Raw genomic sequence first — 27,310 nt, forward strand, 5'->3', positions numbered from 1 at the left:
AGAATTATAGGACAGGGGTTGTGCATACTCTCTCGGTATCTTTTGAACTATGAATCAAGTCCTTGGTGGCCTGAATACTTAGCACTGGAAGGGCCTGACTTAGCCTTGAGTTGTGAACGTACCAAGTGAAAAGTTCTCTTTTCCAATAGTCTTTGCTAGCATACTAGGCTATCCACATAAAACAACATAAATTTAGATTCCTACTTCACTCCAGACAAACAACTATTGCAAATTTGAAATGTGTAATTGCAAATGTGAAAAGCAAATTTAAAACCTTTTAGAAGGCAGTACTGGAAAACAGGAAAGGGTTTTCTTATACAGGAAAAGGCACAGATCAGAAAAATAAGACTATTAAGTCTGGCTACATTTAGTGTAGCAGTGAAGCATGGATTCTGGCATAAACTGCTTGGGTTCGAAACTGGCTTTGCTACTTACTAGCCATGTGACATTGGGCAAGTTATTTAACCTCTGTCTATATCCATTTCATCAACTGTAAAATATGGATAATACTAATGCCCATTTTCAGAAGACTGTTGTGAGGATGAAGTGAGTCAATGAACATAAAAGCTCTCAAAACAGTACCAGGCACAGTGTAAGCTGTTAGTACTAGCTATTATTTTTGTACCATGTAAGTGGTTCTTTTCGAAAAATTCAAATATTAAAAGATTCCAGAATATACTTCCTTCCAAGATCTTTCACATTTCAGGCATAAACTTGGGGATATGAAGAGCCTGAACCAAAGGAATAATGTAATTCAACATTACATAAAGTAACAATAGTCATCTTTCTTGACAGTTGGTCTTGTGGCTAGGCAGCTGGCTGCCTAATCTTCCAGTTCTCACAATAACCCTACAAAGCAGACAGTGTTATCACTAATTTACAAGTGAATTGTCAGTGAGGTGCCTCCTACTACCTTATCACTTGGCAATCTGACAACAGCAGCAGCAATATCACCTTCACAACAGGGTTTCCTATGACCATACCCTCTGAAGGGCTTTCAAATCTAATCATACCCACCAAATAGCAAGCAGCAGCCCACTTATTGCTGAGGTTAGAATTAATTTGTATAGAAAAAGCTAGGACCAAAAAGTCAGTCAGTTAAACATATTTTGACTACTTATTATAAGTTAGGCAATATGCTACAAGGCTAGAGATATGGTCAGAAGCCACAATTAATATCTAACTGTTGCTATAACAAGCAGACTATACTGCTTTGTTTGTACTTTGTCTCTTACTATTAAGAATTCATTGTTGAAATTATCTATTCACTAATCTGAATTAACTGACCAGAAAACAGCCCAAGAGAAAATTTTCAACAGCTATACCTCAAAACACTGATTAATCAAGGACAGACTGGAGCCATCTACAGCAGAGTTTTGATAAAGCTTTATAATGGCTTTCAATTTTCATTTGTAAATATATTAAAGATCTGTCGACTTTCTCTAAGCGGATTAAAGTGTTAGAACACGGCAGGACCCAGCTCTGAGAACAGTCATATATAAAGGCAACACGGTGGAAAGGGCACTTTCAAGAGCAAAAGGACCTGGGTTCAAACTTGACTGTCACCTCACAGCTGTGTGTCTCTGGGCCATCTACTAGTTCTCTTTGAGTCTAAGTTTTCTCTTCCATACAATGGGGCTATCATTTTCTCATGAGATTATTTGAAAAGATGTTAAATGTGTGTTATGCCTGCCAAGCAAGGTAAGCATTCAAGAAGTTACCTTTTTCTATTCCTTACCTGGTTCATTACTCAAAATCCAAGATATGTATATTTGTAGCTAAAAAAGATTCAGAAATCCCTGACTTGACATTGCTATCTTCAATAAAAGCCACAGTCCCATTCTGCTTACTTAGTATGATGAAGTCATCTTATCTATGCTTTATAGAGTATTGTCTCTCTCAGGCAATCTCACACTCCGCACATTAAATAATCCATATCTTTTCTGAGAAAATGAAGAAGGAATTTTACGATAAAAGAAGAAGGGGGTAGAGAGTGAGGAAGTCTTTGTAATTAATCTGAAAACAAATACAAGCTTGACTATTTTGGTTTTTTTGAAAGTGTATCTTTTCCAAAGCCAATTTCACAGAATGGGTTGTGCCATCGCCTGTGCAAGTTGATGCTGGGGCACCTGCAGACCACTGTTCTGCCAAATATTTTCTCAGAGATACAGTGGCCATGTTTCGAATCAAAACTGGAGTGTATGGTTCAATTCAAGTACACTTAGTGGGGGCAATAAGATAGAATATTTGATTTGGGGGAGACCACTCCCCAAATCCAATACAAATGGTAATCCCTAGAGATTCTTAATCTTGGCCCTAAGAACCACATAGGAATCTACCTTCTAATCAATAATAAACATGAAGAGGCTCTGGTTGGTTTTATAAGCTTTTCTTCTTCTGCCAGGCGGATTGTGTTGAGGATATAAAACACAAGAAAGAGTCCTGCCTTAGGTGTTACACAGCTCTGGATCTGAATTTTGCATCATCTCCCCTTCAGGCTTGCCTTTTCACCTCCCCCATGCCTCATCCCTAACGAAAAGAAAAGAAACCCCACAGTCTATCAGCACTCTGTGAAGAAAGTATATCTTAATCATGACAATGTTTTTTCACCTATCTCCACAGTCTCACTGTAGAAACAAATGCCCTTCCCTCCTCATAGTTAGCACAACTCTGTTGAGCAAATTTCTCCTGTGAGATTCTGACCGACGTTGAGTTTGCCATGCTGTGAAATGGAGAGGAGATCTCAAGTGGGTGTAATAGAAAATAAAAATAGACTAAATTCCACTAGCCTACAGCAAGCAAGCCTTTTCTCTAAGCATTCCATATTCTGCTTTGGACCTAAAACCAAGATTCAGGTCATAGTCTAAAAAACAGGCCTTTTCAGTTGTCATAAAACTTTTTCTTAATTTGATAAATAATTCTTCTACAGACCGAAGCGTTTCCTACAAGTTCTAGGAATCACCTTGGCACTTTTTTTACACAGAACTTTGGTACATGAAACAATCCTAGGTTCTGTGGAGATGTGTCTGGATCACCACAAAGAGGAATAGTGAAGCCAAGTGAGCAGGGCTCCTGGAACCCTGATTACCTCTTCTTTCATTTATTTTATATGGGTATCCTGGGAAATTTTTGCTTAGAAAAAGAAAAGGAAACAATGTTTTATCGCTTATTTTTAAAGTTTGACAGGGATGCAAGGATGGTTCAACATCTGCAAATTAATCAATGTGATAGACCACTCTAACAAAATGAAGGATAAAAATCATGTGATAATCTCAATAGATGCAGAAAAAGCATTTGACAAGATTCTACACTCATTTATGATTAAAAACATTCTCAATAAAATGGGTATAAAAGGAGCATATGTCAATGTAATAAAGATCATATATGACAAACCCACAGCTAACATCATACTCGATGATGAAAAATAGAAAGCTATCTCTCTAAGATCAGGAACAACACAAAGATGCCTACTCTCACTATTCTTATTCAACATGACATTGGAAATCCTAGCCAGACAATTAGGTAAGAAAAAGAAATAGAAGGCATCCAAATTGGAAAGGAAAAAGTAAAACCATCACTATTTGCACATGATATGATTTTATACACAGAAAATCCTAAAGATTCCAAAAAACTACTAGAAATAATAAACGAATACAGTAAATTCGCAGGGTACAAAATCAGTATTCAAAGATCTGCTGCATTTCTATGCACTAATAAGGAACTAGCAGAAAGAGAAAATAAGAAAACAATCTTATTTTCAATCATAACAAAAAGAATAAAATACCTAGGAATAAATTTAACCAAGGAGGTTAAAGACCTGTACACTGAAAACTATAAGACGTTGTTTAAAGAAATTGAAGAAAACACAAAGAAATGGAAAGATATTCCACGCTCATGAACTGAAAGAATTAACATTGTTAAAATGTCCATACCACCTAAAGCAATCTACAGATTCAATGCAATCCCTACTGAAATCTCAATGACATTTTTCATAGAAATAGAACAAAAAATCCTAAAATTTGTACGGAACCACAAAACACCCTGAATAGCCAAAGCAATCCTGAGAAAAAAGAATAAAGCTGGACATATCACACTCCCTGATTGCAAATTACACTACAAAGCTTTAACAATAAAAACAACATGGTACTGGCAGAAAAACAAACACACAGATCAACAGGACAGAATTGAGAGCCCAGAAATTAACCCACAATTAATTTATGACAAAGGAGCACAACATACACTGGAGAAAGGACAGTCTCTTCAATAAACGGTGTTGGAAAAACTGCACAGCCACATGCAAAAGAATGAAACTAGACCATGATCTTACACCATACACAAAAAATTAACTCAAAATGGTTTAAAGATTTGAAAGTAAGACCTGAAACCATAAAAATCCTAGAAGAAAACATAGGCCTTATAGTCTAACATGGGTCTTGCAATACCTTTCTGAGTATGTCTCCTCAGGGAAGGGAAACAAAAGCAAACATAAACAAATGGCACTGCATCAAACTAAAAAGCTTCTGCACACCAAAGGAAACCATCAACAAAACAAAAGACAACCTACTGAATGGGAGAAAACATTTGTAAATGATATGACCGATAAGGGGTTAATATCTAAAAGAACTCATACAACTCTACAATAACAACAACAAAATACAAACAACCTGATTAAAAAATGGGCAGAGTGGGATTTCCCAGGTGGCGCAGTGGTTAAGAATCCACCTGCCAATGCAGGGGACATGGGTTCCATCCCTGTCTGGTTCGGGAAGATCCCACATGCCGCGGAGCATCTAAGCCCGTGTGCCACAATTACTGAGCCTGCACTCTAGAGCCCGCGAGCCACAACTACTGAGCTGCATGCTGCAACTACTGAAGCCCGCGTGCCTAGAGCCCATGCTCCACAACAAGAGAAGCCACCTCAATGGGAAGCCTGCGCACCGCAACAAAGAGTAGCCCCCGCTTGATGCAACTAGAGAAAGCCCGCACGCAGCAGTGAAGACCCAACGCAACCAAAAATAAATAAAAATAAAATAAAATAAAAATAAAAAAAAAAGTTAAAAAAAATGGGCAGAATATCTAAATAGACAATTTTCCAAAGAAGATATACAGATGGCCAATGGGCCCAGAAAAGATGTTCAACATCACTAATTATTAGGGAAATGCAAAACAAAACCACAATGAGATATCACTTCACACCCATTAGAATGGCTATCATCAAAAAGAAGAGAAATAACAAGTGTTGGTGAGTGGAGAAAAGGAAATCCTTGTACACTGTTGATGGGAATGTAGATTGGTGCCGCCACTATGGAAAACAGTGGAGATTCCTCAAAAAATCAAGAACAGAACTACCATATGATCCAACTATTCTACTTCTGGGTATTTACCAGAATAATAGGAAACACTAATTTGAACACTAATTTGGAAAGATATATGCACCCCTATATTCATCACAGCATTATTTATAAGCCAAGATATGGAAACAACCTAAGTGCCCATTAACTGACGAATGGATAAAGAAGATGTGGGGTGTGTGGGGGGCGTGTGTGTGTGGTGTGTGTATACACATACATATACATACACACAATGGAATACATACACATACATATACATACACATATACACAATGGAATACCACTCAGCTATATAAAAAGATGAAATCTTAACATCTGTGACAACATGGATGGACCTTGAGGGTATTATGCTAAGTGAGTAAGTCGGATGGAGAAAATTTCACTCATATGTGGAATAAAAAACAAAATAAAACAAATAAATGAACAAACAGAACAAAAACAAAACACCTAGATATAGAGATTAGATTGGCGGTTACCAGAGAGGAAGGAGGGTTGGGGGAGGGCAAAATGGGTAAAGGGGGTCAACTGTATGGTGCCGGATGGAAACTAAACCTTTGGTGGTGCACATGAAGTAGTGTATACAGAAGTTGAAATACAATGTTGTACACATGAAACTTATGTCAAGTTACAGACCAATGTTACCGCAATTAAAAATACACACACACAAAATCACACTCAAAAAAAGTTTGAAAAATCATTGATATACAAGTAATACTCATGACAAGAATCCTGGTCACTTGTGAATTTGGCACTACAGTCTAGTTTGTCTCAAACTTCCCTTTTCTATTGAGAACCACTTAAGGCCCCACTCTCTTTTCTACCACCAGCACTTTTCAGGTCCATCTTCATCAAAAACAAGGTTTTAAAATCACTTCATGGGTGACGTGCACCGAAATGTGAATTCTGGTGAGGTTTGCTCTCTAGCTTTGTAGCTGAAGATCCTACCATGTGCCTCAGCAAAATTTTGACAAAAAAACTATATCATGGATCACTTGGGAATAATGGAAACTTTAAATTTAAATCTATATATGCTAAGGGTCACAACTATAATTTGGTTCTTCTGACATGGCACACTGTTTCACACCTCCAGGCTTCTGCCCACACGGCTCCCTCGGCCAGTCCAGGGTATATTCTCCTTTCCTTTTCTGGATGAAGGAAACCCAGTTCAGGCATAACCTCCTTCAGGAAATCTTTCCTGACAACCTCCCTCTCCCAGCTGGATTAATGGCTCCTCCTTTATAGTCTCATTTATCTATGTTTCTGTATCACGTGTCCCTATCACATTATGCCGAAATGACTGCTTGAGTGTGTTGCCTCCACTGACAGTTCCTGAGGGCAGGGGTCACATCACATTCATCTTTGTGCCCCAAGAAGGTACCACAATGCCTTGGACAAAGAAGATATCAAGTAAATGTTCAATATAAATGCTCGCCAGCATCTCCTTAAAATGATCCTTTTAGATCTCATATGCCATGCAGTGACTGAGCCTATGTTACTCTGAATGGAAAAAAGGTCAGAATTTTTGTAAGAAAAATAGCTTCCAACAGATTATATTCATCCCTCCAAGGCTGCTGAAGAAAAACTGCTGACTGAGCTGAATATGAGTTTAGATTAGTAACATCCTAAATGGCCAACCTGTTCCAACCCCACTGCAAAATATCCATTATGGAATCTAGGGCTGTTGCTCAGAATTGCTTTGTCACAGGAGGACTGATTTCCTGGCTTATGTGAAATACATCATTGAGGATTTGCACTGCCAGATGTACTTGAGGCCCGATGTTTGGATTTAATAGGTTCATGTGAGCCTGGGAGGGAGGGAGGAAAAGGGAGGAAAAGGAAAGAAGGAAGGGAGGGAGGGAGGGAAGAGAAAGAAAGAGAGAAAGAAAGAAAGAGAGAAAGAGAGAAAGAAAGAAAGAATGAATGAAAGAAAGTTAGTCCATAAGGAGCCTACAAAATCACAGCATCAATGGTGTTAAGTATAAAATTATATTCTGCTTTGTTATGGTTAGGAGTTTTTTTATAAGCACAGATTCTTTGAGCTAGAAAGGAACCAAACAGGTCATCCAGTTAAGAAAATTTATTTTATAGATGAGTAGCAGATTTTAAGAGAAAAATCTCATCCTGATAACTAAAAGAATAAGTGACACATACTGAAAATAAGAAGAGGTACATTGTTCAACTTAACCAGGGGGTTTCAAATATCAGTTCACGTATGTCACTGGAAATGTCCAAGCAGAGACTTCATGCCTGCATGTTAAAAATGTCATATGAGGATATACTGATTGACAGCTGGAACAGATGATCCAAGTTTCCTTCTAATTTTAAGGTTTTAAATTTTGTTAAAAAGAAATACTGACTTGGGATATGGGTTATTCAAAAATCAATCTCACAAACCTCAGAATGAAGAATGATTAGTATGAAGCACACAGATCTGCTAATACTAAAATTAGTTTCTATTTTTTGAGCAGGTGCTAACTAGTAAAAGGAGAAAGGGACACAGAAAAATGTTTTCACTACTGAGGATTTAAAAATACATATAAAACCCATGTGTGGATAGCCAATTTGTAAAACTGCCACCAATGAGTTCCCCTTTACAAGTTAATTCCCTGCAAATACTTTTATGACACAGTCTAATTAAGACAAAAGATTTCTAAGCCTCAGCTTAATCCTATTTATTTCAAGCAATTCTGATAAAACAAAATTCTAAAAAGCAATGAAAGAATCTGGAAAGCTCCATGGGGTTTGTGATAATCTGGCTGTCTCTGAACTGGCTACTGTTAGGCTTGTTAGCTTGTGAAGAGTAAAGGCTCTAAGTAGGGGCTGTACAAACTGTATATCCCCAATTCCATTTTATGGCTTAATTACTCTTCTTTCTCTTAAAATGGTCTTAAATATCATTTATTTGCTAACGGCTTCCAAACGCATACCGCAGCCCATACTTCCCTTAACTCTAGACTCATATATCCAACTACCTACTCAATATCTCTACTTGAATGTCTAACAATCATTTCAAATTTACTACGTGCAAAACTGAGTTCCTGACATCCCGCAAACCTGCTTCCCCTGCAGTCTTTCCCATCTCAGATAATGGCTACTTCACCGATCCATGGGATCAGATCCAAAGCCTTAGTGTCATCTTCGACTCCTCTTTCTTTCTCATACCTTACCCAGTTAACATTAATAAAGATAGCTGCTAATACATACAGTGTAGTACTTACTGTGTGCCAGGCACTGTTCTAAGTTCTTTTTCAGTTTAGTAAATTGTTCAGTTCTCACAATGACACTACAAGATGAGTATTATTATTATCTCTACTTTACAGCTAAGAAAACCAAAGCGTAGAGAATTTAAGTTGTCCAAGATCACAAAGTAAAGAAGTGGCAAATCCAATGTTTGTACCCAGATAGTCTGGCTACAGAGTCTGCGTTGTTACCCCCTATGCACACTACATTACCCCAGCAAAATGTTTTGGGCTCTACTTGCTAAAGAGATGCAGAATCTGACTACTTCTCACTATATCTCAACTGTTGCCACCCTGGTGTAAAACACTATCAGCTCTTGCCTGGACTACTGCAATGGTCTCCTACACTATTATTGCAATAATATTTTTATAATCAATTATATGAAGAGCAGCCAGAGTGGTCCTTTAAAAACGTTAGTCAGATCACAACAGTCTTTTACATCTAAAACTTTCCAGTGGCTCCATAACTCAGTCATAATAAAGCCAAAGTCCTTACAATGGCCTAAATGACTATGATCTGGCACCTGCCCCACATCCATAATCTCTCTGACTGCACCTCCTACTACTTACTCATCCCTTCACTCCACTGCCACCAGCTACAATGGCTTCCTTGCTACTCCTAGAATGTGCCAGGCATGCACCACTTCAGTGCTTTTTCACTTCGTGTTCCTTCTGCCTGGAACGCCCCTCCCCAGACACCTGCATGGCTTACTCTATCTACCTCTTTTAAGTCTCTGCTCCAATGTCACCTTAGTAGTGAGGTCTTCCCTGACACTGTATTTAAAATTACAGCCTCTGCTTCCATTATGAACTCCCTATTCTAGCTTCCAGACTTCTTTTCTCTACATAGAACTTTTTACCTCATGACATATATTTTGATATCTATCAACAAAAAAGAGAATGTAAAGTCCATGAAGGTAGTGATTTTTGTGTTTTGTCTACTTCTGTTTCTCTAACACCTAAAACTGTGCATACCACTTAGTAGCTGCTTAAATGTTTCCCGAATGAATGAAATTATTTCCTATTCACTTATTTATTCAGAAACTATTTTGGGTACTGGCTATTTACAATTCTCTTTCATTACAACCTAAAGTGTTTTTGTTTATTGTAATACCAAGAGGTCTTAACAAGGTTATTTATAACTTTATCTGCATTATAATAGGATCGTATTAAATCAAAGACTGACTTCTAATGCTCCTTGAAATATCTTACCGTCATACATTAGGAATATTTGGCTCACTATGGAAAACTGTGTGGAGGTTCCTCAAAAAACTAAAAATAGAGTTGCCATATGATCCAGCAATCCCACTCCTGGGCATATATCCAGACAAAACTATAATTCAAAAAGACACATGCACCCCAACGTTCATTGCAGCACTATTTACAATAGCCAAGACATGGAAACAACCTAAACGTCCATCAACAGATGAATGGATAAGAAGATGTAGTATATATATATATATATATATATATATATATATATATATATATATATATATACACACACACACAATGGAATACTACTCAGCCACAAAAAGAATGAAATAATGCCACTTGCACCAACATGGATGGATTTAGAGATTATCATACTAAGTGAATTAAGTCAGAAAGAGAAAGATAAATAGTGTATGATATCACTTATATGTGGAATCTAAAATATGACACAATTGAACCTATCTACGAAACAGAAGGTAGGTCTACTCCCAAGGTAGGTCTTTTTAAATGTACTAGAAACAGACTCACGGATATAGAGAATAGACTTGTGGTTGCCAAGGGGCAGGGGGTTGGGGGAGGGATGGAGTGGGAGGTTGGGATTAGCAGATGTAAGTTATTATATATAGAATGGATAAACAACAAGGTCCTACTGTGTAGCACAGGGAACTATATTCAACATCCTATGATAAACCGTAATGGAAAAGAATAATAAAAAAAATGTATATATATGTATAAGTAAATCACTTTGCTGTACAGCAGACATTAACACAACACTATGAGTCAACTATACTTCAATAAAACATTTTTTAAAAAATACTTGGCTCAGACATCAGATATTTTTTTAATTCGAAAGGCTTATGAGTTAAAAGCCCAACATTATTACTTTCCTATGTGAACTATTTGAACATTTCTAGGATTATCTCACTAGGTTTATTCCTCAGATAGGTATCTTTACAGGCTATGAAAGCTCAAGGTTCAATCTGCTTTACATGTAAATCTGATGATGATGGTGATAGTCTTAAATGTACTAGTAATCGAATGTTTACTATGTACCTGGTGTTGCTGTAAGTGCTTTGCTTATATTTACCTAGTTAACCCTCAAAACAACCTTAGGAAATATATGCTATTGTAATCCCCAATTTTACAGCTGAGGAAACTGAATTAGGAGAAGTTAAGTAGCAAGGTCACACAATGGTAAGCAGCAGGGCCAGGACTTAAATCCCATAGGATTTGGCTTCAGAGTCCTTGTCCTTAACTACTTCCCTATAATGCTTTTCGTAACAGCCATGATTACCACCAGTTGGATCAACATAAAAAGGAGGCACTGATGACTTCTACAAAGTCAGACTCCGGATGCGAATCCCATATTTAGGATTACAACCCCCTTCCTAAAGTCTATTAAATATATATATTATATATATGGAGCATGAAGTGAGGTACTACTGGAGCTATCCAGATAGTAGTAGTATGGCACTGTCCAAAAGCAGCTAACATAAAGGGAAGTACAGGCAAAAAGTAATTTAACATTTCCATGATCTTTAAAAACTGATGACTCTCAAGATATTACATAGTTTACATAGCAGGTATTTAAACAAACTTTATATGTGTATCTGCTTTATTCTACTGTACAAAAAAGCAGCTATGTTCTCAAAATTAAGTACAAATTCTAAGAAAGGTAATAGCCTAGAGTATCACTTGTCAAAGATTTTATATATTTTTTAATGAACAGAATTGATCTGAGAAGAGTTTATCAAGAGTGCAATAATGATCTGTCTCTCTGTTTAAATAAATTTATCTTAAAATAATTTTTATTTAGTTGCAAATAATCAAACCATGTTAGAACTACAGTCATTCTTTTGTGATATAATGTTTAGAGTTGCTTAGATTTTTCTCATTCAAGATCTGTAATGACAATGGATGATATATAAACCAACGTTCTCAAATAGAACATAAGGGATACAATCTAGTTCATATTTCCAAGTTATAATGGGACAACTATGACTAAAAGAAAGGTCTAAATTAAAAACACATCTATAAAAAAAATAGCATAAATATGTGACTGGTATGAATTTCAGACGGTAGTCCAATTGTTCCTCAGGTTTTTAAACGGAGGTATCTATAACTCCTAAAAGGGGTAAGAAATCACTGAAATTCAGGCTTCCAAAGAATGAAAATCAATACATACAAATATTAACTGAGATAGTAAGAAGGAAATTCAACTATTTAAAGATGTCTGAAGAGACAAATTGAATGCTTAAGCCTCTGTGAAAGAATTACTTAAATGGGAAGGAGCCAACCTTCATAACTTGTTTCTGCATTTCTACACTCTGTTCCCTGGGGGGAGGCTTGCTCAACTGGGGACAGTGCTATCCTATCAGGGAGCACTAGGAAATATGTGGGTCACGCCTCCTGCAATGCACAGTGTTATCCAGTCTTAAACGCCAATAAGTGACCTCACTGAAAAAAGTACTGCATGGATTCTAGAATTATTCCAGAGAATGGGAAAAGAGGAGACACAGAGAACAAGATCAGCTATGAATTCTGGTCCTTCCTGTCTTGGTCAATTCTTTCACGTGTGATAAGCAACAGCAAGATTTCAGTTTTTCTGATAAATTACAAATAAAGTAAAAGTAAAAAAGTATATGATGAGAATGACTAGCTTAGGGATTTTGCGTATGAAAGGAAGAACTTTTCTACTATGTAGGTAGAAAAGTTGTATGTAGGTATCTATAAGGTACAAATGTAGGACAGCCTAGAGAAAATCAGGAGTAGATAGAGGGACATCATGGTGCTATGAGACTAAGGAAGCAGGGTGTAGAAAAGATCAAGGCTTCTACTATTTAATTAATTTTGCAATTATCCTTTGTTGTTCTTATCTAACGAACTGAATAAAGGTGGAATCCCTGCTCTCAGGAAACACGTAACCTAGTTGGTGAGACACAGAAATGAAACACAGGTCTGATTAAGTAAATGATATGGTAGATATGAAGGTAAAGTACTTCTTGAATACAGGAACGGAGAGGGAACAGGGAAGGCTTCTTGGAGGAGGTGAAAAACGAAATGAGCCTTGAAGGAAGAAGTTTTTGATAAAAATGAGAAGGGGTAAGGAAAGGCATTTCAGGTTGACCGCCAGTACGAGCAAAGGCCCAGAAGAAGGAAATGTAATAGTCTCTTCAAGACAACTGAATGGTTCATGAGACTGTAAAAGTATGGCACAGGAGAGGGCTATGGTGGGAGATAAGCTCCCAAGGTAGGTCTAAACTGTTTTGGACTTTATTCCAAGGATATCACTAAAGGTTTCCCAATGGTAAAAGTAGTACAATCTCCTTTGGAATCTAGATGTACAGATCCAAAGGGCTACTTGACTATATCAAAATCTACATGACCAAAACCAAACACTGTGATCCTTCTCTAAACCTGGTTCTCTTATAGTATTCTATATCTCAGGGAAAGCATTACTATCCATCAGGTTACACAAGCCAAAACCAAACCATGCCAAAGCCCAGGAATCATCCTTGACATCATCTGCCTTCTACCTATATCCAATCCAATACCAAGTCCTATCTATTTTACTTTCCAAATTTCTGTCAAATTATAATACTTCCCACCTATCTCTACTTATTTCTACTGTCAAACTCTTAGGACAAAATCTTGTCCTCTCAGGACTTCCCTGGCAGTGCAGTGGTTAAGAATCCGCCTGCCAATGCAGGGGACACGTGTTCTAGCCCTGGTCAGGGAAGACCCCATATGCCGTGGAGCAACTAAGCCCGTGAGCCACAACTACTGAATCTGCGCTCTAAAGCCCGCAAGCCACAACTGTTAAGCCCGCGCTCTAGAGCCCACGAGCCACAACTACTGAGCCCACATGCTGCTACTGAAGCCCGTGCGCCTAGAGCCTGTGCTCTGCAACAAGAGAAGCCCGCACACCGCAATGACAAGTAGCCCCTGCTGGCCGCAACTAGAGAAAGCCCGTGAGCAGCAACGAAGACCCAACACAGCCAGAAATAAATAAATAAATACATAAATTTATTTTAAAAAAAAGATTAAATTGAGGAACAGAAGAACTATTAAAAAAAAAAATCTTGTCCTCTCTCTCCTGAATCACTCACCCTGACTGATCTAGCTGCATTCATTTAGGCCCTCAATTAAACTGAAGAATTAAAAGAAGAAGAAGAAAAAAAAGGAAATCCTAAATCACCCAATGCTTAAATTGTTTTAGTAGCTTTCCACACTCTTAAAATATTAACAACAAGAATGTGAACTTGGTCTATAAAGTCCTATGTGATTGACTGGGCTCTGGACCTCTCTCTAGCTTCATCTTATAGAATGCTCCTCCCACTCTAGCCACACTGGCCTTTTTTAGACCCTGCTGCTCATCCTGTTTCTTCTCACTGTGGATGAAGAATTGTTGCTCACCATCTGCCTCTACGAGGATGAAGTCACTAGCCACCGTAATCGCTGACCTTCAACACACCCTGAAAGGAGCCAGGGCAGAGATCAGGAATGAGGCACTCTGTGCTCCAGGAAAAACTGGCAGAACCGGGCTTCAGATCGTTAGATATGTTTCAGATTTTATGATCCCAATTTCTTGCATCTTCTCATATTTAGAAAAGCACTTAAATCATTAATGGAGGCATCTGCTCCTTGTGACTAGTGGCAACTTTCTGCCAACATGTGTGCTTGACTGCATGAATCCCCCTTCACCGAAATCACATATATACTTAACTCCCCACCTACCTCTTTGGAGTAGTTCCTCACAGCTATCTGAGAGGCTGTCTCCCAGGCTATAGTCCTCATTTTGCCCCAAATAAAACTTACTTCACAACTCTGACGTCGTGCATTTTTTTTTCAGTCAACATCAGCATAGGGTCTTTACACATGTAATGCTGCCTACTGTCGTTTCTTCAACTCTCAGCCAGGCATTTTGCTAGGTGCTTGGGCATATATTGACAAAAAAATAGTCTCTGCCTTCATGACACTTAGGGCTGAGTGGGGAAAAGTGGTGGAAACAGAAAAACCAGTAATCAAATAACATAAATTGTGAAAAGTGCTGCAAAGAAAAAGAACACAGTGCTGTGAGAAAAGGAATAATGTAAGGCAGAGAAACCTACTTTAGATTGGGAGGTCATAGAATAATTCTTTGAACAGGGGCATTTAAACTGAGTTCTCAAAGATAGAAAAGGAAGTTTTTACTTTAACTGGCCCACAAATGAAAAGATGTATTATTACTGTAGGTTTCATGTGCCAAGAAAATACAGAATTTGGAATTTTATCATAATCAAGATGAAAATACAGTTAACCCAACAATTCAATAGAAGAAAAAAGATTTGTCTATTCACTGCTTCTTAGAACTCACTTGGTGAAAGGTTGAGACTGTGTTACCAAAAACTTAAGGAAGAAGCAGAAGGATGATGAGAAAGGAAAAGGCCAGTAAACAAGGAGGGGGCCACCTGCCCAGTAACCTAATGGAGTATATGGATAGCTGTATTTACAAGGCTTATATAACCAGTGAGTCAGCAAAAAGCCAGGTGTCAATGGTTCTCTTCTGTGCCCCTCTAAGCAGCTAGAAAACTTGGCTCTCTCCACTGGTGAGAAGGGGGGGCTCAAGGACAAGGTCTGAGGTAGGCTAATAAAACAGTCACCATACCATCCAGCAACACTTGCCTAAGAAAGGATGAGGAAAAGTAAACCTTCATGCTTAGAAAAACACAAGAAACAGGATCCAACTTAAGGCAGATTAGAGCAAGGTAGGATTTCACAGACCTAAGGTGACTATTTCTTTAACTTGCAATAAAATGCTTATTAAAGATCCCCAAATCAAGACTCCAGAATCTGCTGAAAGCAAACCCTAGATTTTAAAGAGAAAATATCTTTACCTTTCTTGGGGTCCATAAGTATTTCAGGGCTACTTTCTACAACCATCTTTTCTCTAATAAAGGCTAATATGTATTAATAATAACAGAAAAAGGCCTCATAATGATACAACTGGGCCTGGCAAAGAAAAACTGTACAAAACAGAACATAAAAGGGATTAAATCACAGTACAGGCAAAGAGATAAAGCACTAACAACCACTTGATAATGAACAGCAATGCTAATGAACCTAAGCTAAACACCCACCCATGCACAGCTATGAAAATAGGAGACTCCTCAACCTGCCTTCCTCCACCTCCATACTTATATTCTCAGCCTAGTACTGTTCCAGCGGCAACAATTTAATAAGAGCAAGAAGACTTTATTTTTTCTTCTCCACTTCAGGCCATAGGGAAAGCTGGGGGGGAAAAAAAAAGGAGCGGGGGTAATTATGACTGTTCAAAGAAGGGAAGGGATATCTTATTGTTAGCGTTCTTTGCTCTGGAAATTCCTAGCTTCTGCCTCTTCATGGATATGGAGAAAACTTGATGATTATTTCTGAAGGTCACAAAACTGAAAGACCAGAAATAATGGTTTCCTTTCTAGCTCCCTTGGCTATCCCTTACCACTAAATGTGAATCTCTAAAATGTTTTAGTTATTGCTAAGAGGCAATTCTATATAGCTGATACAGAAAAGTAAAAACAAAACAAAACAAAACAAAACCAAAAGGTGGGGGGCAAGGTGGTGGAGACCCAAAACACAAGCAACACATTTATCTTACCAAAACCCCCTGTCAGGCAGTCTGCTGATTTTGCTTGCCACAAAGCTCATCCTTCATTTGTGCACTGCCAGAGCAAGCTTGGATCGTGCAAACAATCACAACCTCTTTTGGCTGTAAGCTCTTTCCATTTGTCCCAGCTTCCAAACTGCAGAGGAGCTGTGGCATAGTCTGTCAAGGCTGCACATACTTGGTTTCCGAGAATAACTCTGTAAATGAGGACAGCTACCACTGGGAATGCATTCCCCCACCAACAGCCGGCCGAAATGAAGCTTCTAGTTGATCCCTGGGCTTCTCACCTTCACAGCCTCAGAGAAGTGCCTTTCACAGAGCAGGCAGGTACAGCCACACCACATCAACATCCCTGCATAGCCAATCCTCCGCAGTGCCTTCCTCAGCCTTCATACAGTTCCGGTTCTATCTCCTGCATCAACTCTTAGAGCTTTCTACATCTGGGAGCCAGGGAGGACTCTGCTGAATAAACAGAAAGCTTGTGCCAAACAAGCATCCGTGTGTGTGTGTGTGTGTGTGTGCGTGTGAGTGTGTGTGTGTGTGTATATGCGCGCGCGCCTGGATGCGGGTGCGGTTTGCTAGAGCTGCTAATGCAAATGAATAGTTGAATAGTTTGAGAATGGAGATCACAGACAGTAGCTGCCTCTCTTCTCGAGCTGTGAGCATCTTTTACAAAAGACAAAAGCACCAAACTGGCTGAATTTAAAGCTACAGGACTTTAATTCACCATCCATATTTGTATTTTCATTTAAAACCAGATAAGGTTTAGAGAATAGCTTAAAGAAGGTTAAAAACATTCTAAATAGGATAACACTGTTTAGGTAGCTTGGTTCAATAAATACAAAGAGAAAACAATCTACCCATGTTTCAACAAAGGACTAAAAGATCGCCAGGACAAATTTCTATGCTTTTCTAATGTTTCTTCTCTTATTTTCATTTTAGGTTCACAAAGTCATTTAAATGAAAACTGAGCAAGAGAAAGACTTCAGAAAGACTTCTTGTGCACAGCATGAGACCCTGAAGTCTTTTTCACTATGGACAAAGGGAGAAAAAGCTTCTGAATGAAAAGCATTAAGGTCTCTGAAGTTTAAGCAACAGATTAAAACACCACAATCGTAAACCTGAGCTCAGCTCCTGTACCATCACATACTATTTATTCAATACCCACAATACTGCATGAAAGAACTGAATGTCTTGAAGAAACTGTTTCTGCACTGAAAAAGTCACTTTGGGATTTATCCTAAAACAACCTATCAGATCTGAGCTTTATTTCTTCATTTATAAAAGTAGTTTTGGGAAATGCACACGGGAAGAATTTTAATGATTATAAAATATAGTGTAGCGTGTACAATGTATAATAGCTAGTAACATTTTTTTGAAGTTAACATGCACAAAGGTTAACATGAAGACAATTTGATATAGTACAGTATAGTCCTTTCTATGAGCCTAAAGCTGTGATCATTTCTATACTTCTATTTAAGTATGGGGCTGGAAGCTCAGGCCAGCAGAGTACTGAGAGCTCAAAGAAGGTTCTTCTATCAGCATTCACCAGCTTCATTAGCATTTTTCATTTATAATCAGAGAAAGTACTCTGAATGGAATCCAAAGTATCTTGAATGAATTTGAAGAAAATTCTGGGTTAAAACCATGGCTCCAGAAATTCCTCTTTTATCTCTAGAGGCACAGAACTCAGACCTTGACTCTCCAGAACAAATTAATAGAGAATTTTATGACTTAATACAAGTTGTGTCTTTGCTTAAAAATTAGGTTATAAGGTTTCAACAGAGTAAATATTTGTTTCTACAAAAACAATGACAAAAAACCAAAACCAAAACCAAAACCAATCCTGCACTGCTAGCATCAACATTAGCAGATGTTTGCTTAATTCTGTTTATTAGCATTTTAAATATACCTTCTCTTCAGACAATTATGTTCACTGTAGAAAACTTTGAAAACACGAGTGGGCATAAAAGAAAGCAAAATTATGTGTAATCTCATCACTTAGAAAAAACCAAACCAAACATTTCTGTCATGAGGCTCTTTTATTCTCTTTCCTTCCCACTGAGATCACTGAAGCAAGTGTTGAGACAAGGTGTCCTAAGATCAAAACTGCCTTGACTGGATGAGCTGCCATATGTACAGAGCAGCGCTGAAGAGTTCCCTGGGTGTGTAAGACCTTGTGTGTAAGAAATGTTCACTGTGTATTTATATGAGTCATGATCTTACCTTACAAAAAATTATTCTCAAACAGTTTTTGAGGTTCCACCAAGATGCTAATGAATTTACCCAAGTTGTCAGAGAAGTACCCCTCACTGGCTGCCTTAGCCTGGGTACAAGTCTTCTCGGCTCCCAAAGCAAATCTCAACTGGCAATAGAACATTACTTTTGCTACTTTCTGGTTCTTTCGATTTTTTTTCTCTTGCTGATTTTGTTTGTTTCTGCTTTATGATAAATTACTCCTCATTGATGGCAGCACAGAATGAGAATTTGATTTTAATAATTTGACCATTTGGTGGTCTCTTCAGAAAAGTGATACACAATAGATCTATTTTCTGTTGGGTAATAAACCAAAAGTGAATTCAGTTTGTTAGACTTTTCTTTTTGCCCATTTGTCTATATTGAGCTCAACTCAATTAAAAATGCTGTATATATTATAAACGGGAACAGCTCTTTGAGATCTGTACTGGTAAGGTTTTGTGCTTACTTTTGATTCATGGCTGAAGGTGTAGAACTGAAGCCATGGCTCTCTGTGTGTCTGTGTCTGAAATTCAGAAAGATCTTGACTTCTTGTTGTGTAAGTGTAAAATGTTTTCCTATTTTTAGAAGACATTAAAAATTAATTATAATAGCTCTTAAATTAAGGGGTTCTGTTCTCGTTGGTTTTATAGAGCTAAATAAGCACTTACATATCAAATATTCTTAGAAGTCCAAGAAAACGAACTGAACATGTAATACTTCAAATATGTTAGACAAAGAAAAAAAATCCTTCTTACAGAAACTACTAGTTCTGAAACATTAAGTTAAATATTTTGCAAATCAAGACTAGATTTGTAAACAAACAAACAAAACCAAAGAAAAAAGACTAGTTTTGTCCAAGTATAATACTGCACACATTTTAATTTACTTGGGTTTGTTTTAATTCAGATTAAAATTAATCTGAACTTCCTAAATTTACTTATACAGGTTTACTGAACAAATAAGTTAATATTATTCTTCTTATATAATGCTGATATTTAGAAAAATGAAAATCTGTGTTCATCTAAATTGAATCGTAATACTGAATAACTTTTTATATCAATAGCAATTATGTGTCAGCTTAAATAGCTCCAAGATCTTACGGCAATTTAAAATCTTGAACTAATGTTAAATGTAGCTAATTAACAAATAATTCTTGGATGCTCAGATAAATTTCTAAGTAAACAGAATACTAAATGTTGATTATTAAGCATAGTTTTAAGTTGATATACATTTGCTTCTTATTTGTATATGCTATTAGAGTGGCTATATCTTCAGGTCATGTTACCAATCGGGTTCATTTTGCCACTTTAAGAAGGTGTAAGAGAAATGTGGGGCTGTAGAAAGTCTGTTATGTTTATTCAGGAGCCTTTCTGGTCTGCTAAAATCCTTGTGTGTGACAGATATTTCTTATTATCCACTCCCTCCACCTAATCTTCTCTCTGAAATATGTTATAATTGATATAGGAGGTTCAAACTATGCTAGGAGCAACAGTACAAGGTGTAAAGTCCTTTTGTTTTTGAAGGAAAAAGAGCATTTTTGTCCCAAAGTAAAATGGCAGTTTGTTCCAGAATTTGAAAGAAAGACAAATCTTAGAAACTGAATTTGATTTGCCTTGGTTTATACTACTGGGATCTGAAAAGAAGATATGAAATATGTCCAAATTTTGCAAAATTCAATCAGTTTTGATGGGCTAGTTTCCTTGGCTTACTGATTAATGCCTTCATCTACAATATGAAAGATTATTCTTTATCTTCTGTGTAATTTGCCTAGATAGCAGAATAACTTTCTGGCTTTATGTTGGATTTACAATGTTCTTAATGATTAAAAAAACAAAACAAACCAACCAGAAAGAACAAAGGTTTTTTACTTGTGAAAGAGCTAAGTTCTTTGAAATTGCATTCCCTTACGTGTTTATTATAATGTTTCATTGTCATTTTGATTAAATAACCAAGTACTGTTTCTCATCCATGCTCCTATCTTAATCAAGGGCCCAAATCTCTTTCAACAATTCTTTTGATTTTGCCTTCCCAAGACTGGCTCCTAAATATAGAAAAATGAAACTTTCAGGTTAACTGTTAAACCTAAAACTATCTTTAAGAGTCTCATGGAAAGGAATGTACAAGGTACTCTACAGACTATTGCTACTCCAAAGAACAGACCCTTAGGTACATGTTTCTGAGCTGACATCACTTAGATAACTTTCAGAATTTACCAGTGGACTAGACCAGGATTTCCACGATGCTTTTCAGTCCAGAAGCAGATGTTTCATGAAAGCAGACTGCTGACCCAAGTTCCATTTGAGCAAGAACTAACTACACAGGACGGAATGAACTGATGAAGGAAATTTTATTGTGGTTTTTTGTTTACAATACTGTTGATGTTATCTTAATGTTCTATTTTTTGTGGCTACATGAGGAAGCCCTTTTACTTTCTTCTTAAACTATTTCTAACTCACATTTTAGTAGACTCTGCTTTTGTGATCTAAAATAAAACATTAAGTGGTATCTGATTTTCACTGAATCAACAGTATTCAGAAACTTACTGAGTTTTCCTTAACTTTTTATGGCAATACAGTTATTTGTGTAGGATCAATACTAGTATCTTATCTCCTTTTTATTAGGATATAATTGGATTTTGTAACCACACATACCTAGAATGTCATATTTGAAAAAGAGTCTCATTTAATCATATATGAAAAACCACATTAAGAATAGTTGACTTTATATATGGAGCCAATGTCTAAAAAGAAGCCCTCCCAGGAAAACCGACCTGATGCCTGATTTACAGGGTCCCTGGCTTAGCGGTGGTAAGGAAGGTCACTTACTTCCCGGCAAGCCTCAGCAAATGCTGGGGACCTAAAGATGAGATTAACTGACTCAAATTTATCAGCTCTGTAGATGAAATCTAGTCAGAGAGTTTCTTAGGTGTGGTTTCCTAACCTTGGGATAGTAAATAATAGAGGTGTTTAAAAGTCCAACCTAAAATTCTTTACGAAAACCTCCATACAGAAGTTAATCTTGTAGCCTTAGTAATTGCTCAAAACTGTATCACTGTGGATTTGCAAAGAAAACTCAAGGATGTCTGTATGATTAATTAGCACTCTTAATGCATCTATATAAATAATCAGGTCAAACCTAAAGAGACCAACTATTTTGTGATCAAGAAAAATCTTGGGAAATTATTTATGATCACAAGAGGGATGGGAGATTGTCAGCAGACACTGTGAAAGACTAAAATGGTAAAAAATTTTACGTGCCCTTTCAAGGGAATATCTGGTGTGGTCTATTGGATATTTTGGAGTTATCTGATAGTATAAAGGTCTGCATCTTTGTCTCTGGCTAGGTTATTCTGAAACCCTGTAGAGACGGAAATTACCTTGTGGACAGCACTGGTGATGAAATACAAATCAATTTTGTCTGGTAGAGAATATAAATTTCCGTAAGTCCAATTCTCATTTTAATATCTTCCTGACTCCTAATAATTGGTTAATTAGTGAGTTAAATACAATCTTTGACATATGTTCATTTTGTATGAGGGTCATAATTTTACCTTTGAAAATAACATTTAACATTTGGGTCCTTAGCTTTTATTAATATTTTGTAAAGCATCTAATTAAAAAGCAATTGTTTAATTCTGCCTGTTTTAATAAGGCTCTTACAAAAGAGCTAAGAACTATTTTTACATTTTTAAAGAGTTCTAAGAAAAAAAAAACAAAGAAGAATATGTAATAGAGCACTTTTGTGGCCCTCAAAACGTAAAATATTTACTATCTGGCCCTTTACAAAGAAAAAAAAAAAAGGTTGCTAACCCTTGCTTTAGATCAAAGTTATAGTATCTCAATTGGCATAGATATTTTAATAAGTGTGATCAACATGACAAACTAGAAGACACCGACGATTTAGCAGTAAAGTTAAGTTAGGACCCAGACTGAGAAAATAGGCTCCTTTACTAAATACCACCTAAAGATGTATCAGGGATATTTTAATGATAACACAAAAAGTTTCCTTTACAAACAACTAAAAACGTTTAAGTGTTACTTTATAAAGAAACTGTTTAATACTATTTTTTCACTGAGTAGTTTTCAGACTTCTCAATACTGATTAAAGTTTACTGAACATGCCTTTAGACGGAAACAAAAGCTGAACACAAGTTTCACTAGAATCTAGTTTTTGAAATAATTTTACACATTGCTGTATAAATACAATAATCTGGACAATAACAAAACAAAAATAATAACAAAAAACCCTACTAAATTCAGAATTATATCTGACAAGAAAATATTTTTTCTCTCAGTAATACAAACCTATAATAGTATCTTTATGGTGTTCAACACTGTTGAGTATTGTGGGGGGGGGATGCTGAAAATTTCATAAGGAAATAGATTTTATCCTTCCAAAATTCCTGGGGAAAAGATGTCTTTTAAAAACCTCTTTGTTATGCAACATTTCAAATATATATAAAAGTAGAGAGGATAATGAGTTTTATGCACTCTTTATCCAGCTTCAACTATTAACTCATGGCTGGTACTTCCTCCCTCCCTTGCAATTATTTGGAAGCTAATCCCAGACAAAAGATACTCCTTATAAAAACCAAGACTAATTCCAGAGGCTTTTCTATATTATTAAAACCTGCCTCAGCTGTCAGACCTCATGGATACTACTTTATTTTTTGGATAAAATGCCTAATGTTCTCCTTCTCTTTCACGCTTTACTATATTTTATTCATGAAGGATCTACTGGGAAAAAATGTCCAAAGACCAAGGAACTTGTTCTGTTTCTACAGACTGACCTTCTTGATGCTGATGCCTGATGACTGGCTGGATAAATTTTTCCAAAAGCGGCAAAAGATGGGGAAAAGTAAAGTTGAATCAAGGAAGAAAAATGATAAATCTAATACATCAATTACTATCTGTACTTGTAGAAAGCAGAGAACAGATCTGCAAGGAAGGCACTGAAGTTAAAACCTGTCGCATCAGTTGGCTGTGCATTCCTCAAGGAGTCTCTTCTCTTGCCCTCCTCCAGCTGGCAGCCAGTTCAGCTAAAAAGTCCCTAACTGTATTAACCTCCCACTGGGATTCAATAAGAGGTAGGTTTTGTTTGACTTCAGCGGCTTTCTTTATGTAAAAGTAAACCCCCATAACCAGCCAGTGGGTGGGGGAGCAGAAAAATGACAAAGCGAGGAACTGTAAAGGAGTTTAAAATCTTTTGAGATTAGTATAGTCATATGAACCTCTAAATAAGGCAAGTACTTTATTTTACTGCTTAGAACCAATTAGTTCAGAAAGGAGAGCAACAGAAGCTTTTGCTTAGTGCCAAAGCCAATACCAGAATCATGAGGTTTTAGGAAGGAAGAATAGAGGCACTGACCTTCTTTAGAAATTAGTTAAATTACCTGTCTTCCTGTTCGAGACAATTAACTGAAGAAGTACAATAAGCAGTGAAGGTTGCTTATTTAGGCTCTGCCTACCTCAAAGGAATCATGTACCACCTAAGGGGCTCAAAGGTGTTTGGGGAGCTATTTCACATCTGTAAAGTACCATAAAGCCCTGATGGGAATAGCAGCCTCCAACCAAGGAAGGGCCAGGTAACCCCCAAGCACCACCTGCAAAGCAAGTGCAGAATCATACAGAAATTTGTGTCATAAGATGAAATGGTATAATAAAATAGTATCTGTGATGTCATGAGACAGAGTATAGAATAGTGGTCTCCAACCTGAGGTGTGTAAAAGAGTCAAGCTGTTTTCCAGATTTCCAAGGGCCCGATAGAAAGTGTACATTCACCCATAATGAAGTTGTATATGCAGATTAAAATGACAAATATTTAATTTTGTCTGGAATTTTAAGTACTCCAGGTGGTATCATTACACTGGTGCTGCTCAAAAATGCTGACTGGCTCTTAGTTCCTCATTACTTTTCTTTTTTTCAGGAAAAATAATATATGCTGTTTGTAAACAAACATTTTCAAAACAGCAGGCTTATGAGGAAGAAAAAATATAGCCTTTAGTGGGGCCAGGTTGATTTCAGTTTTATTTTCTAAGTGAGGTCATACCTTCAGTGTTTTTCAAAAAATTTTTTTCTTTATTGAGGTAATATATACAAAACACAAAACTTACCATTTCAACCATTTTTTAGTGTACAATTCAGTGATATTAAGTACATTCACAATGTTGTGGAACCACTGCCGTTATCTATTTCCAGAAATTTTTCATCATCCAAAACTGAAACTCTGTACTCAGTAAGCAGTAATTCCCCATTTCCTCTAATCCCAGATCATACCTTCAATGTTAAAAAATAAACAAAAAACAACCAGGCATGACATGATACTATACATAGAAAAGCCTAAAGATGCCACCAGAAAACTAGCTAATCAATGAATTTGGTAAAGTTGCAGGATACAAAATTAATACACAGAAATCTCTTGCATTCCTATACACTAACAACGGAAGGGCAGAAAGAGAAATTAAGGAAACAATCCCTTTTACCACTGCAAGAAAAAGAATAAAATACGCAGGAATAAACCTACCTAAGGAGGCAAAAGACCTGTATGTAGAAAACTATAAGATACTTCTGAAAGAAATCAAAGATGACACAAACAGATGGAGAGCTACACCATGTTCTTGGATTGGAAGAATCAATATTGTCAAAATGACTATACTACCCAAAGCAATCTACAGATTCAATGCAATCCCTATCAAGTTACCAATGGCATTTTTCACAGAACTAGAACAGAAAATTTTACAATTTGTTTGGAAACACAAAAGACCCTGAATAGCCAAAGCGATCTTGAGAAAGAAAAACAGAGCTGCAGGAATCAGGCTCCCTGACATTACACTATACTACAAAGCTACAGTAATCAAGACAATGTGGTACTGGCACAAAAACAAATACAGATTAATGGAACAGGATAGAAAGTCCAGAGATAAACCCACACACCTATGGTCACCTAATCTACAACAAAGGAGGGAAAAATATACAATGGAGAAAAGAGAGCCTCTTCAATAAGTGGTGCTGGGAAAACTGGACAGCTACATGTAAAAGAATGAAATTAGAACACTCCCTAACACCATACCCAAAAATAAACTCAAAATGGATTAAAGACCTAAATGCAAGACCAGACACTAGAAACATAGGCAGAACACTCTATGACATAAATCACAGCAAGATCCTTTTTGACCCACCTCCTAGAGAACGGGAAATAAAAACAAAAATAAACAAATGGCACCTAATGAATCTTAAAAGCTTTTGCACAGCAAAGGAAACCATAAACAAGATGAAAAGACAACCCTCAGAATGGGAGAAAATATTTGCAAATGAAACAACAGACAAAGGATTAATCTCCAAAATATACAAGCAGCTCATGCAGCTCAAAATCAAAAAAACAAACAAACCAATCCAAAAATGGGCAGAAAACCTAAATAGACATTTCTCCAAAGAAGATATACAGATGGCCAACAAACACATGAAAAGATGCTCAACATCACTAATTATTAGAGAAATGCAAATCAAAACTACAATGAGGTATCACCTCACACTGGTCAGAATGGCCATCTTCAAAAAAATCCACAAACAATAAACTCTGGAGAGGGTGTGGAGAAAAGGGAACCCTCATACACTGTTGGTGGGAATGTAAACTGATACAGCCACTATGGAAAAGAATATGGAGGTTCCTTAAAAAACTAAACATAGAACTACCATTACTGATATACATTACTGATACTATTACTGATACTATGTATAAAATAGACAACTGATGGGAACATAGCACAGAGAACTCTACCTAATGCACTGTGGTAACCTAAATGGGAAGGAAGTCCAAAAGGGAGGGGATATCTGTATGTGTATGGCTGATTCATTTTGTTGCGCAGTGGAGACTAACACAACCTTGTAAAGCAACCATACTCCAATAAAAATTAATAATAAAAAAGGCAAAATAAAACAACTCAAATTTCAAAAGTATACAGTAAACCATTAGAATATGTTCAAGCATATTCTATGTCAGAGAAACTACCACTTGGAGGAAATACATAGGTAATGCTATATTGTTTTAGAAAATGCTATTCGCCACAGTAAGGAGCCGTTTTCTTGCTATGCTCCATGAATGTCAGATCTACATAAGCCATCTACTGAAAATCCTTACTTAATATCTATTTTATACCTTCCAATCACAGGTGAAGAACAGACCATACTGGGCTCTCAGGAATAAAAAAACAAACACATTTTTCACATTCTCAGAAAACATAAAAATTGCTGAAAGAGCAAGAAAATGACTTTCAAGGGCTATTTCAAGTCCATGTGAGAAGAACAAGGATTGACTCAATTTATTCTTTCCAAAATCTTACTAGCCATAGATGGCTTCGGCAGGGGAAGATATGAAGCTATTACATTTTTAAATAACCTGGCTTCACTGTTCTTTGTTGTTTAATTTCCCACTAAACTGCGTACAGCCCTAGTGGTTCCAAATATTCTTTAAGAATAGCAAAATAAAAATACAACCAAGAAGGAGTAGGAAGCAAGTTGAAGACACGTATGCTATTAATTAGCTACTTATGGGAATATAATGCCTTCCAAACTTCTTAAAGTTTGTTATAAAAAGACAATTAAAGGGCCAATTTCTCATTCCTTTGC

General features: G+C 36.8%; 1 protein-coding gene across 12 annotated transcripts in view; it reads right to left on the reverse strand.

Moving 5' to 3' along the window:
• TMCC1 (transmembrane and coiled-coil domain family 1) overlaps positions 1–27,310 on the reverse strand; it is a 220,624-nt gene that overhangs the window by 25,157 nt on the left and 168,157 nt on the right. Inside the window, exon 1 of one of the 12 annotated variants that reach the window (XM_082413480.1) lies at positions 16,736–16,903. The exons of the other annotated variants lie outside the window; for them this stretch is intronic. Coding sequence (XP_082269606.1) covers positions 16,736–16,798 — 63 coding nt within the window. The 5' untranslated portion in view covers positions 16,799–16,903. Of the gene's footprint in view, positions 1–16,735; positions 16,904–27,310 lie in introns of those variants that run through there. 12 annotated transcript variants of the gene reach the window in all.

This window comes from Balaenoptera physalus, assembly GCF_965194825.1.
Source record: "Balaenoptera physalus genome assembly, chromosome: 11".
Taxonomy (NCBI): Eukaryota; Metazoa; Chordata; class Mammalia; order Artiodactyla; family Balaenopteridae; genus Balaenoptera; species Balaenoptera physalus.